Source organism: Ictalurus punctatus, chromosome 5 (assembly GCF_001660625.3).
Source record: "Ictalurus punctatus breed USDA103 chromosome 5, Coco_2.0, whole genome shotgun sequence".
NCBI lineage: Eukaryota > Metazoa > Chordata > Actinopteri > Siluriformes > Ictaluridae > Ictalurus > Ictalurus punctatus.
In genome coordinates this window covers 7,947,458-7,962,317 of record NC_030420.2, presented here as the reverse complement: position 1 = coordinate 7,962,317, position 14,860 = coordinate 7,947,458, and the positions used below count along the sequence as shown (strand labels likewise).

The 14,860-nt window shown below is 39.8% G+C and overlaps 2 protein-coding genes across 3 annotated transcripts in view; one reads left to right on the top strand and one right to left on the bottom strand.

Annotated features, from left to right (window-relative positions):
- Window positions 1–14,860, top strand: part of mtor (mechanistic target of rapamycin kinase) — a 109,179-nt gene that overhangs the window by 46,557 nt on the left and 47,762 nt on the right. The gene's annotated exons all lie outside the window — the stretch shown is intronic.
- On the bottom strand, window positions 6,225–9,191 carry angptl7 (angiopoietin-like 7). The gene is made up of 5 exons (XM_017467147.3): window positions 8,594–9,191; window positions 7,342–7,442; window positions 7,060–7,254; window positions 6,765–6,960; window positions 6,225–6,685 (listed from the first exon to the last, which is right to left on the bottom strand). The coding sequence occupies exons 1-5, from the start codon at window positions 8,961–8,963 to the stop codon at window positions 6,516–6,518; spliced, it is 1,032 nt and encodes a 343-aa protein (XP_017322636.1). The 5' UTR covers window positions 8,964–9,191; the 3' UTR covers window positions 6,225–6,515.

The following is a 14,860-nucleotide window of genomic DNA, read 5'->3' as shown; positions in this document are numbered from 1 at the left end:
TACAAAAGCTCCTTAGGAAGGAAAGCTGGATTGGGCCAGAGGACACCACCGGTACCCTCTGGTTTCCATCTCATGCAGGACTGACTCACAGACAGAAGAAAAGCTGCCTTGAAAAAGGGACTCCAAAACCAGACTTAAACTCCACAACGAAGAATGGAGAGCGTGAGCCGGATTGAGGTGCCTCACACCCTTTAAGAAACTGCAAATTAGGCTATGGGAGCCCAAAGATGAGCTGTTCACAGGTGAATGGTGCAAAGAGATAGCCGACACGTAAACCTTTAAGGTAGAGGCTGCCCTACCACTGTCCAGAAGACCTTGTAAGAAACCTAAAACCACAGGGACTGCACATCGTACAGGGTCAAACCCATGAGTCTCGCACCACGTGCAAAAAGACTTCCATTGATTGGCATAAAGCGCTCGCATGGCAGCAGCCCTCATGTTGAGAACAGGGTGACCAAATGATCACAGTCTGCTCAGAGGGAGTTGGCCCCAGACGCCAGATCCATAACTGTAGGCGGGCTGGGTTTAGATGCCAAATGTACCGGTCCAGCTGAGACAAGCAAGCTGTCTGACCTCGTGCCCCCTTGGTGATTTCAGATTGAAAACTGTTGAAGTGTTATCTGATGGCCTGTCAGCACTGGGAAGAAGTGTCTCAGGTTGATGTGCTCCATAGACTGCTCCCTTGACACCCCTGTGGTTCCAAACTGCTCTCCAACCCTTGATGGATGCATTGGTTGTTACCACCTCCCAACAAGAGGAAACAATCCCCAACGGAACGGAACGTACCTGCAAGAACAATGAGCAGGTACTGCTGGCACCCTATAATTCAGAGCATGCTGCACCTGTGTTAGCTGCTGAGTGGTCCCGGACAACTTTATGTGCCTCTCCAACACCTCAGATACATCTGGACCAAAAAGATATCCTAAAACGATGGGAAGCTCTCTCGAAGTCTTTACATAATTCTCCATCAAGCTGGCTTAAGCAAGCCAAACCTGCCCGCGAGCAGTCAAGAGTGTTGCAGTGAGACTGGCCAGTTTTCGAGTCACATGCCAGATGGCCAGCTAGGCTGTCTGCAGAAATCGTGGAACAGAAGGATCCACTTCTACAGACCCCAAAATCAATTGGCAGTAGTGTTCTCGGCCCGAGCGACGTAGGCAACGGACTCATATGCTTTCTTCAGAAAGGAATTTGCGTGGTTACACTGAACGCAGTGCCTCATCCTGTGATACACCTACTGTTCAACCTCTGGTACATTCTGCACCCCGATGGACTCTGCTTCTGCCATGGAAGCTAAGGTGCGAACAGTCTTGGAACGCCTCTTGGCCATCCCTGGCCCTTTAAGGGCACTCGAGAATTCCATAATAAAGTCCTTACATGCGGGCATAGCATTATGGGGAAGGCCTGCGAAAAAACACACTGGACTGAACAGGGTGTGCAGGGCATTCGTCCAGGCCAAGACGGGCCACTGCCATCCGAAGCACATCTAATGTGTCATCCATCTGAGGTTGGGCTATCCCCGAAGAGTGGAGAGAGCCATCACCAGAGCCACCAGCTAACGTGGACCCACCTGGCTTGTCCAGCGACATCAGTGAGGAGATGGTCCTGAAAATGTGTGTCAGAAGCACATGTAGATATAGCGTCATTGTGGGGGCTATGACGAGGGAAAGGTGAGCTAGTAGCCTCGCTAGAAGAGTGTGAGCAACTGTTCCCGATGGGAGCCATAGTATAAGCAGGAACTGAGTCTGTTGGTTGGAGGTCCTGCAAGAGACGTTTCAAGAAGAAAGGCCAGCCACCTTCTTTGATAACAGGTGCCCTGCCAAATGATTTCCCCTAGAGCTAGATCTTCTTTTAGCTGAGGGAATGCCAGTAGCTGCTAAGGCATGGCGTTTTTATGCTCTCTTCCTCAAACCAAAACTTGCTTCCAAAGTCCCGGTTGTGGTCCAGTCCAGCCAAACGCAGCTGTCTCTCAGACATCGGGAGCAAGCTACAATGCGGACAACGGTCCGTAAGTGCTTCCGTCAGAAGCTGAACTCCCAGGCATGATGGGAAGAGATCATGCCCATCGTCAGGAAGAAGCTTGTTAGGGCAGAGCTTACAATTCAAAAGATAGGCCGTGGAAATAGTGCTGAAAGCTATAGCTGCTAAAATGGGGAGCCTCTGGATACAAGCATGAAGAGAGCCAGTAAAAAGTAATCAAATTAAATACTCCTACCCCCCGGATGAACCGCGAGGAATGGAGAGGAGAGTGCACAAGCTTTGAATAAAAGTCACCAACACCCACGGTTAGGACAGGCACACACAAGTACAACACAATACATATATATATATATATATATATATATATATATATATATATATATATATATATATATATATATATATAATGCGAGACAGCAGGTTAGCACAGCTCACTAACCAGCCAAAGCGGGTAATATGGCTCCGGATAGGTAAGTGGCACACCGTGCAGAGAAAATCCCGAAGTAAAAACTCACGTGCAACAGTAGATCTGTTTCTGTCTAAAAGGATTTATTCGACTATGTTATATAACAGCAGTGTTGAATTTCACGTCCTATTACCACCAAGTGGTGTGCATTGTTTTCTAATATGTTGGCCTGTCGACAGTTATTCCTTACTTACGTTATTATCATTAATCTAAAATAAACTGGACACTACCTGTATTCTTGAGGGACACCTTTGTTGAAATTGTGCTGTGTAATTTGAAATGTATCAAAAGCCATGTCCCTCAAGTACTTAAAGTATTATTTCCGTATAATTTAGAAGAATTTTCACCTGAAACCATAAGAAGACAATATATTAATATATGAATAATAGAATGTTGAATATTTAAGGAATAACACATGACGGGCTGTGCTGTTATAGGAAAACCATGTCGAAGCACATCCCACAGTGGTTTATACCTCTTACTCCTCTTATACCACAGCGATTATAACACTCTTTAACCTTACTAACTTACTGTTACCAAATAGTGACACTGGAGACTCCTTCCATAAATGTTACATTAAGTGTCTAAAGACTTCAATCAAATTTTTATTTTGAGAAACTTGAGAATATGAATAATTCACCATCTTCAGAGAGCTTGATGTGCTCAAGGTCCAAATCGAATTAGATACTTAGACAATCTGGATCTCAGACCAAACCTAATATTTGCATGATGGTATTCAGGTTTACTGTAAATCTCATCATATTATTCTATTAAGAGCTATAAAGAGGCCACGGTTTGTCAGTTATGTATCAACTACCTTTACTGGTAGTGAATGTGTCATCACTGGGTTGTATACCCAGAAGTCCGACTTCGTATTTTTCCATCATTTTGATACAGTTGTATTGTGCCAACATTTCCCTGCAAACACTGCTGTATGAGTAAGTCTTGCGACACTGTTCAGGTTCAGACACCATGTCTGCTGAGGTCTTTGCACAAGACGAAGCTGCAGTAACTTTGATCGGGTCAGAATAGACTGAATAACATAATAGAAAAGGACTGAAGGATTTTTATGAAGAGTCTAGGTGTATAGGTTCACATTAGCTCAGGTTGACATGACAACAGATAACAGATTAAGACGGATTGATCAGAGAAAAATTAAAAATTTATCTTTTGCTACTTTTGCATTTTTATACTGCATTTATTATATTCATTATTGTAACATATTGTTTGGCACTTACATTTCTTATCATTTTAATTTAGATAAGAAAGCACCTAAAGTATTAAAATAAGGCTATTCCTCATGGCAATTAATACACATAGCTCGCTAGTTATACAGTGACCCTCCACTAATATTGGCACCCTTGGTAAATATTAGCAAAGAAGGCTGTGAAAAATTCATTGTTTGATATTTTTTTTGTTGAAAAAAATGCATAAAAATACTCTTCTCTCGTGGATATCAAACACTTGCAAACATAACGCAGGTTGATCAAAAAATATATATTTTGGTTAAATATAGGTGTGCAACAATTATCGGCACCCTCTTAGTCAATACTTTGTGCTACCTCCCTTAACCAAGATAACCGCTCTGAGTCTTCTTCTGTAATGCCTGATGAGGTTGGAGAATACATGGAAATGGATGTGAGACCATTCCTCCATACAGAATGTCTCCAGATCCTTCACATTTCGAGGTCCATGCTGGTGGACTCTCCTCGTTGCTCATATTTACCAAGGGTGCCAATATTAGTGGAGGGAAATGTATATTATGTATTTTTTCAAGTCTTGTGATATTTATTACATACATATAATTATATGAATGAATTCTTATATATCTCTAATTACAAATATGACAGTTAACCACAATAGTGAAAAATATTTGCTGTAAGTCAGTTTCAAACACTTTTAACACTTTCCTCAGTTGGAGAAGTTAACGTGACAGTTTAGTCCCTCCATATTTAAAAAAATTTCACAGAACTTTCATCTAGTAAACAGGATTACCGGCTTACAATTGCTTAAGATATATGCAATACTACCTTCACATTCAGCCAAAATGTTTTGCCATGAATGCAGTCTAACCCAACAGCTGCTTCCTGAATAGAATATAAAGTAGTAATATTTTGAAGACACATGCCCAGTTCTCTGTAAGGTCAAGGCACTTTATTTCATTTTAACTGGCACCTGGTAGAATGCTAAATTATTTATGTAGTAATTATTATAGGTTTTAAGTTTATTGTGGAATAAAAAACAAAAAGCCTTTTTTCATGAGTATGACATACTTTGTGTAGAAATACTATGTGCTCACTGCTTTTTGATAACTATTATCAAATTAATTTTGAGTTTAAATAGTCTTCATGAGGCAAATCATACCCTTTGAAGTATTTTGTGGTGAGAAATTCGAGCATTTCAATTGGGGAGACTCCTTTCCTTTGAAGTGTGTGTCATAGTTCCAGATTTAATGAATAAAAACAAACATACATAGTAAATATTTAACTATAAATGCTTTCTGTAAAATGCTTCTAGATAGACAGGGAAATAATTTAGTAATCGTTATGCTGCAAATCTGAACCTCATTGACTTAATGAGTCAGCGATTACTTTGAAACCTGAGTGTAAGCTAAACCAAAATAACAGTTTTATTGAGATCCTAATTAGTGACTAAGGTTGAGCCAAGGCTTCCTTATGGTTCACAATTAAAGGAACAAACCTCAGCAGTCTTTAGAAGACTGTGTGATGAATGGCTTTGTGAAACGGAGTACAGCCACCAGGAAACTGCACATATGCCTGTCAAAGGTCAAGCCAGGCCGCATAGTTCTTGTTGCTTTGACCTCCCAGGATTCCTGAAGACCTCCATCAGCTGTACTGTGGGTCAAACGTGTTTATAGAACACTGTGAACGTAAAAGTGGAATGACTGAGTGGCATTTGTTCTTTGTGTGAGTTGTCTCAGTCTTTCACACTCTTTCCATGGTTCACTTGCTTTGTTTGTGACGTGCCTTCTTTACCATGTGTTTGTCAGTGATTTTTTTTTTTTATGTAGCATTCATCCCTCATTCCCTGTTATCATTATTTTTGACAGACTTACTGTTTGGTGAATATGATTAGATGTTTTTGAAGGCATTCAGAACTCATTACGTCAGAACAGAGAGACAACTAAGCTGAACATGTTATCAGGAATTTGGCTGCTAGTGACCTTAACACATGGGTTTTATGGTTCTTAATAAAAACGAATGGCTTGTGTAGTTATGTTCAAGCCAAAGTCTCTCACAGATGCTCAGTATTCATCCTGTTTGTGACAAATTGGTGACAACTGGACTGTGTTTCTTGAATGCAGGGACTCAGCAAGCAGGTCATGTTTGAACATGGGGATGTGAAACGTGAGAACTGTGTGTTCTAGTGCAATAAAGCGAGATATACAATAGTCCTGTCTCAGTTTCTGCATCTTGGTTGATAATTAGGGGCCAAGCACCGAAGGTTTGTAGGCATTGTGATTGTTATTTATTTATTTATTTCATTTTTGTTTCAAAATCAGGTGAGATTGTAGGGCATTTTCAATGTCAGAATGACAAAATGAGAAACACGATTTTTAAAAATACAATTTAATTCATCATTCAGTCGTATATATAGAACTGTACACATTTTACATTTTACACAATTCAGTATAATCTATCAGTCAATTTACCAAAAGTAAATTTATTTTATTTTTTTTAAATTTTCTATAGAGTATCTTTCAGTTTTGTTTTGTTTTCCATTCTAAAATAAGAGCTACTCCATTAAAGACATGACTTAATCTGGTGAACGTGTCTTTATTTAACATAAGCCAAATATGAAGCGAAATTCTTGCTCATTGATAAGTGGGACAATCTAGGAAGGAAAGCTTAAAGAAAATAAAATATCTGAGATAAATATCAAAACAACAGCACTTTACAATCATTCGTTGCTCATAACACATTCAATCTAGAAACATTCTGTAAGAAAAATGGCATAGAGATTGTTTTTACCCAGGTAAAGGCAGAAGGAATTAGTGTGTATTGCATAATGTTTGCATGTGGTTATGGTAAGCAAGAGCAGTTAATTTAACTTAAGGAGTGAAGCTTTGGGGTCGGATCTTCATCTCCACCCGTTTGAGGGAGTAGTTTGGTCCATGCCAGCCGTACCAAGTGATGCCATCCGTGTTTTTGGTGTGCATCCCATGGCGATAGAACACACCATTCAGGTTTGAGTCCGTGCAGCAGTTGTACCAGTAGCCACCTGCAGAAAAGTATTGATTAAATTTAATATATAATTTAATTTGACCAGAAATCACATAGTCAGTCTCATAGTGTCTTACCTTTGCGAAGTTGGGCACAGTCATCCACGCACTTGTCATTGTCCTTGTTCTTGGTGCTGAAGTTGGTGTTGTTGTGGTAGCGAAGTGAGTCCCCAGCATTTCCGGTGTAGTTGGCAATAAAGAGCTTGTAGCTGTTCAGTTCGTTGCTCAACGTGAAGAAACCATACTGAGCATAGCGTGTTGCTCCCTCCCAGTCCTGAAATAGTTGACCAATATCAGTAACACTCAGCAAATTATTAAACATTTATCAAAGACTTAAGGGAAAATACGCTATGCATTATAGCACCACTCTTACCTCCAGCTCTATGCGGAGCACTGTGGGCTGCCGGGTCAGGCGATAGATGTTTTCATTGCCAAGCCAGAAGTCTCCATTGATTGTACCAAAGCCCTTCTTGTACTGCTTCCAATCCCGGTCGAAGCTGGTCAGACCCACTCTGCGTTTCTGGATGACTGTCCATCCACCTCCATTTTTCTCCATATCACAGTAAACCTGCACAAAACAGTCACAAATAGTCAGTAATTAAAATGCGTCATTAAAAGTAACATCTTTTCAAATGAAGATCCACTAATAACTTGCCTCCAGTTCAGGTGTTCCCAGAAAATCGTCTTTGGGCAGTTTGTAAAGCCCAGAAATTCTGTAGTTTCTGTTGTACAGAGATGCACAGTCATAGATTGCATCTAGGAGAGAATAAAGCAAAGGGTTCAGTTGTAAAATTTTAAATGGTTCAAGTAAATCACATGAGTTTACATCCAGTATGATTCAGTTCCTCATGATGCCGTCTGGCTTTTATAAACGAATAGCACATCATTCATTAAATCTGAAGGTTGCAGCATAGAAATTAATCTAGCCAGTTGAAGAGGAAAATTTATTGGGTCTACAGTGGTTTGTGCTCTTGTACTTTTTGAAACAGAGCCTGTATATTTAGTAGATTTCTAACAAAGCTCTACTGTGCTCACAGAACTAATGAGAGAGAAGAAATATAGTTAGGTGCCAATTAACTGGGAATAATATAGGATTACATCATAGTTATGCTTACAGTCTGCCTCTGGTTTGAAAATTAATGATGTGGTAGGGACTAAGCATAATTTATGAGACACATTTTTGATGGACCAGACAGTTATTTTTATTGGCATTCTTGTGAGTCAAAGGTTATGGACACAGATTATGAGCTGTGTCTTGGTCGCATTTGAGCGCCCAAATGTGTTTGCACAATATGATCGCTACCTTGTTTCAAAGTCTTGAGCGATCTTAATCTTATAAATCCTAATGTTCTAAATTACAGATTTGGTTAATGGGTGTGAATCTTGTTAGTCAGTTCTTTGACTTAATAACTGGACATCAGACTATAAAGTAGTTCCAGACTGCACATATGATGAATATGATATAAATGCACATATTTTTTTTGGTTTGTTTTTTGTTTTTCAATGGTTCAAACTCAAGACATATTTATGGCTTTGGATACAGAAAATAGTATCTGTATTATTTCTAATGGCCTGTAATTTCTTTTATGTAGTAATATAACTTTTTTGTTTGTTTTCAATGAAAACCTGTGAAGTTTCCTAATAAGCGTTCTCTTTTCCTTTCAGCCTTATAGTCTCAATTGATCTTGTACAACTTTTTAAGTCACCTTGACTAAACTTTTGAGGTGAATTATGTTTCTCCATTTAACTGAAGCGGTCAAGCAGTAGCAAATGCATCCTGCATATGTGATCCCTGACCCTGGAAGGTCTGGGCAAACCTAGGACATGTTCATGCAGTAAAAGAACTCATTGAATGGCTGACAAGCCATTTGTATAAAATAAGAATTTTCTCCAGTGTTTTTCCTTACCTAAGGTAGTTTGTGGGGCACCCTGCATGGCTTGAAACTGCATAATGTCCACGCGGTTATTGATCTCTGAATACTTGCTTTCAGCTTCAGTTACTCGGGCCTCCTGTTGCTGGTTTAGTTTTTCTAGCTCCATCACTTGCTTCACCAGGGAGATCCGATCAGCGTCCTGCTTCCTGCTCAGCTCCTCCAGCAGGCTGGTGAGGTTGGCCACCTGCACCTTCAAGGCTCGCACATCATCGCAGCACTGCGTCTTTGTCACTTTTGGTGAAACCGCATGCTTCTTTAAAGGATTCTGAGCCCATGTCAGGCCTAGCAGCAAAAGAAAAAGGGCAGCAGAGATGACCGGTGTCCTCATTGTAGCTCTTCTCATGGACGTAGCTTAAGAAAGTGGTTTTGGTCTCTCGTAGCGAAGACTTTTAAGTTGCTCCTGATGGTTTCTCCCGTGTGGCTAACAAGTGTCTAGGAGATGTGAGTTTGAACTCTGATTGCTTCTTCTGTCTTTTTCTCTTGCTCTGTTTTTTTTTTTTTTTTTGGCCTCAGCTGTTGTTGCAGGGCCTTTGCTCTCTCCTCTAACTCAAGTTCTGCTGTGGCCACATCTTAAATATCTTTACATCTGTGCCCTCCCCTTTCGGTTAGGCTCACAGTCACTGACACCCCACCACCACCACTACCTACACCACCCCCTGGGCTTGAAGCCTGTCCGCCCTCTCACCGCTCTCTCACTCTTACAGCCACATGGTCACACACATACACACACACACACGCACATGCACACTATCTGTCTCTTATTCAATTCTCTCTCCCTGTCCTCCACCCCCTCCTTCCTGTGCATGGTTCCACCCTGGTTCCAGCTCAGTTTTCATCAGGTGTGCTCTTTGCCTGAACACATAGTCATATTTCTTCTGAGCACCCAGAATAGGTATGTAAGAGTGCACAATGAAAATTCTTTCTCAGAGGACACCCTTCAAGCATTCCTTTTTTTTTTCTTTTTTTTTATTATTAAGAATTCCCATTTAAGCTTTAAAAGTTGTCTTTTATTTAACAAGCTTTTATTATCGAGAGAAACTCTTAGAAATCACTTCAGTCTGTAACTGTTCACAAACAATTCTTTATTACTGCAGTTATCTCTTGCAAGTTGAAGTGCATCTTGATTTTATTCCTCCACTTAGGAAAGTACTATTAGTGTCAAATTGCTTTACCCTCTAATATGATAAATGATGATAAATCTTGGATTTAGCTGTACACTGCAATAATACGAGTGGAAAACATTTTTGCTTAAGAACCAGAGCTGGCAATTGTATTTTGCTTGGGGTGCTATCCTGTGTGGCAGAATTATGGTGCGCTATATCTGAATTAAGCAAAACTGGGTGCAGAACATTCCAGTGACATCACTTTCTTCTGTACCCTCCGAGTGTTCTGTATCACACAACAAAAGAAAACAGATGTGATCTTGGTAGTCGGCTCCAGAAAACTGCTTAAGGGTGATAGATGCTCTAATAATAGCAATGATAATAATGCACTTGCAGGAAAATCACAGTGTCCAAAGAGGGAAGCAGAATAGCTTAACACGGACGTGTGTGTGCATGCGGGCAAATGAATGCTAAGGTGTCTGGGGTAGGAAACACCCGCCCTGAGGTCTAACCAAAGTGTTTTATTATGGGTGTCCAGAAAGACTAAGCTACCATGTTCAATGTCCTCCATCTGTATACAGTCTTTGTCTTTGCTTGGTTCCTTTGTTTCTCACGTGCAACCTATGAAGCTATACCTTTTTAGTTTTTTAAACCCGTATTGACTGACATTTTCAATTGAGACAAGAATGAATATGGAAATCATTTATCAATTAAATTAAGATTAATTAAATTATTAGGAATTTCTTAAATCGTGTAATTGTGCAACTATCTAATAAAACACATTTTTAGATGAATAAAACAATGTGCTTCCATTGTGCATTTCAGTCTAGTAGCCGTTTGAGGTTTTTCAGGTAAAAAATACTTTTCCCTTGTGTTCATGGCATGCTTCAGACATGTATTTATGTAGTTCTTGGCATAGTAATTTTCTCTGTATGTCATATTGTAATAAGTATGCTTATGTAAGTATGCTGGTGGATCGAGAGCATATGTACTTTGGTGAACCTCAGAGCTTTGTCACCATGCTTCTAGTACGGCCACCCTTGGCAGACAGATGTGAGGATAGAAAGAGAAGCCTAAAGACCAACATGAAAGGTACAAAGAAGACTAAGTGTACCCTTCAGTGATTTAGGGTTACCGGGGTCCACCCTGGGATCCAGGCCTGGGGTGGTGTCGCCAGATGAGTGCTTGGTGACCTGGCCACCCATGTAAATCCAGTTGGGTCCAGCTCAAAATGGCAACATGGAGCCAAGTTGCGGGCTCACCACCTGCAAGACGAAGGGTGGAGGTCAGGTGCAATGCCAGTCAGGAGGCAGGCGTATGATGGACAATATTAGACAGAATGGAAACTGGCTTTAGGAATGTGGATTTTTACTTCACTATTGGAGAAAGAGCTTGAGTTAGTGTGTAAGATGAAAAGCTGTGGAGTAGATATAGTCTGCCTTAGATCCACACACAGGACTGGCTCTGGTACCAAATGTCTCAATCAAGGGTGGTCGCTTTTCTACTCCAGGGTTCCCACAGGTGATGGGTCTCAGTCAGGTGTGGGGATACTCATTGTTCCCAGGATGAAGGCTTCACAGTTGGAGTTTTTCCCCCGGTGGACAACGGGGCTGCCTATATGGGGTTTTGAGTTTGGTGTGTTCAGCCTACTTGGAGAGGGCGGAGCAGGTCGTCAAGAGGGCAAGGCACCTCTTATTCACTCCATAGTGCTACTAGAGGACACTAATTATCTTAGGAATGGTGGAGATACCTGGAGGGGCGTGATTGGGCGGAATGGCCTTCTGGATATGAACCCCAGTGGCGAAATGCTATTAGATTTCTGTTCAGGCTAGATTGTTAATAATAAACACTTCTGTTCTAACAAAAGGTTGCACAAATTTTGGACAATTTTGAAACAAGAGGGAGTATCTGTGGTAACCTAAATTCCTAAAGTGATGAGGGAACCTCACATTTTGGAGAAGCCATTTTGAGTAATGCTTATGGAGGGGTCTCCTGATTCAGTTAAAAGATATAGGAAAGCCAGAAATGCTGTAGCAAAAGCAGTTGTAAAGCAGAGAGGCCATGGAAAAAGACCTTCGGGTAGCCTCAAGCATGTTGTGGCAAAATATTTAACACCTCAGAAGGGGGAGAAAATACAATCTATTGTATTTTACTGGTGTCATCTTTGAGGAATGGAAGGAGAACATTGGAGAAATTGTTGGTATTTTGTCTTCTGGGAGACATAAGACATAATCTGTAAATATCTTATTCAGCATCTGAAGGGCAGTACTAAATGGAAAAAAAAATATATATATATATATATATATATATATATATATATATATATATATATATATATATATATATATATATATATATATATATATATATATATATATATATATATGCAGAAGATGCTGGAAAAGCACCGATTGTGCAGGACCTGGAGGATTTTTCTGAAGAACAGTGGGCAGTTTAACTGCTCAGGACAAACAAGGAACTCATGAACAACTATCACAAAACATAAAAAAACAGTCGTGGATCATCCAGATAACAAACACACAGTATTTAGAATCAAGCGTATGTAAACTTTTGAACTGGGTAATTTTTATAAATTCAGCTATAATCTTGTCTTGTGGACTATAGGTAAGCGTCTGTTATGTGAAATAGCTTATGCAGGACAGTACTAAATAAAAAACAACGTGGGATTTTTGTGATCCCTCTTATTTTGTTAACAGTATTAAGATTTAGCAGATTCTGCAAGAAGTATGCAAACTTTTGGGCACAACTGTATATGCCAAGGTTCTGGAGAGGACACTCCATCTGATAGCTGAACCTAGGTTTTACTATGAACAATGCGGGTACGCCCAGGCTGTCTAACAACAGACCAGATCTTTAATCTTGGACAGCTTTGTGTGTGGAATATACCCATGGGAATATACTAATACGGTCTACATGTGTATACTATGATGGTGTGTTTTGACTTTTTTTTTTTTTTTGTGGGTGTAATGAAGGAGTCCTGGGTATTTGCGTGTTACTTGATGTGATCCATTCTCTCTAGTTATATATATATACACACACACACACACATGTAGTAAGAGTTGTCTGCATTCTTGGTGTTATGCTGAAACCATTTAAGGTAGATGTTGGACTCCATCAAGAGTTTGTTTTGTCTCCATGGCTGTTTGTCATTTTGAAGGACAGGCTATCAAGATGCTGCCAAGGTTGGAGAGATGTATATTTTTTGCAGATGATGTTATGCTATTGGCACCATCTGAAGCAGACTTCTTGAAGTGGACCACTTGAACATTTCACTACCAAGCTTGAAGCGTCTGGGATGAAAATGGGCACCTTCAGATTCACGGTCATGGTTCTCTCATGGAAAATAGTGAGGGGAGAGAACTTGCCCCTGTTGTAGAAATTTAATACCTTGGAATCTTAATCATGAGTGATCACAAAAGAGAGCTTGAACTTGACAAATCAAGGTCAGTGGTAGTAGTGTTACCTACTGTCTGTGGTAGTGAAACAGAAGCTTAGTTTTCAGACCAGGTTCTCTGTTTGGCCTTCTCTTTCAAACTATCTGCCGTCTTTATCCTCAAATATGATCGCGAGTTGTGTGTAGTGGTTGAAAGAATAAGGTTGCAAGTACAGGCGACAGACACAAGGCTCTACTGCATGTTTGGTGGATCTACATGATAGGCTGACGAGCCTGGAAATATTGGATAGCCTTATAGTTAAGCTGTTGCTTTTCTGAACTGAGGAGAGCTTGTTGAGATTAGATTGAGCTTCTCCAGGGTTTCAGTTTCTTTTTAACTGTAGTCCTTTTGATTAGATTAGTCAAGGTTTTGAATCTAACCACAACTGATTAGCATCTGTATAGCTGCACCATACTGGCAATAATGTTAATTCAAACCATCTGGCCAGAATGTTGATTTAGTCATCTCACGTTTTGTACAGCATCACAACAGCATGGTTCCTGCTGTCTGCATTCACTTTCTTTTTTTTTTTACATTTAGAAATAGTCATATCATGACTCATTGCTCGTCATAGCATGAGTAATTGTGTAGAACCCTTCTGCTCGGAAATATTATTGTTATGCCAGAGTTACATCAGTTTTCTTGCCCAAGATGTTGGCCACTCATATCTTTCGTCATTTATTGACTATCTTTCCGACTGTAATTTTTTCGACTTGCATCTTGTTTCATTGTATCTTAACTCTAATCTTTGAGCCTCATTATGTAGCAAATTATTATTTTATCATTGTTTCATTATGTTGTTGTACAACCCAGTTTCTGATTCATGCATCTTTTCAGGACAGAACAACTGGTTTTGTTTTGTTTTTTTAATTCTCACTATAGTATCAATGTGAGTATTTATGTGCCTCATTAATTTTATAAAAACATCTGAGCGCCATTAGCACCAGTCAGACATGACATCTGTTGCTGCATTCCATTTACACCTTCATATGTCATCTCCTGAGTAAAATCAATCAGATGATGTCTACAACCAGAGGCATGCATACTTAGTTGCATATAGGCAGACACATAGAATCTGGAAAACAGACACGCTCTCTGGGCCACACAGATTTTTATCACTAAATATATTTTTGCCATGTGGGGAAAAATAACACCTTAAGGAAATGGTGTATATAATACTTAAGCTTACATTTTCTAGGCTGCAGTTAAAAAACTCTAAATGGCTAATGGAGAGTCCCTGAGTGTGTTCCTGTGAAAGCTTGCTAAAATAAGAGCACTAAGAATTTAATAATGGCAAAGCACACTAATATATATTAAGGTCCTCAACTAGTTGCACACTTATTCGCAAAATGATCCTTTTATTTCCTTAGAAAAGCTGATTGTATAATAGCTTTTCTCCCTGTGGCGTTTGTGTTCACAACTGTTTCATGTTAGAAAAAGCTCATGCCAGATGTCTTCTATTTAAAAAAAAAAAAAAAAAATGCAGTAAAACTCATGGAATCAAAATATTCTGAAACCAGAGCACTGTATAAGTGTGAACTGACACTCCCCATTCAGACCATTCATGAGTTCAGTTATGGGGAAAGAAAATGAATGTCAAAGTATTTGTGTCCTTCTCCCACTGTTGGGCTTATGTAATATTTATATATCTTTTTGCCCGAGGTTGCTAATGGAAAGTGTGC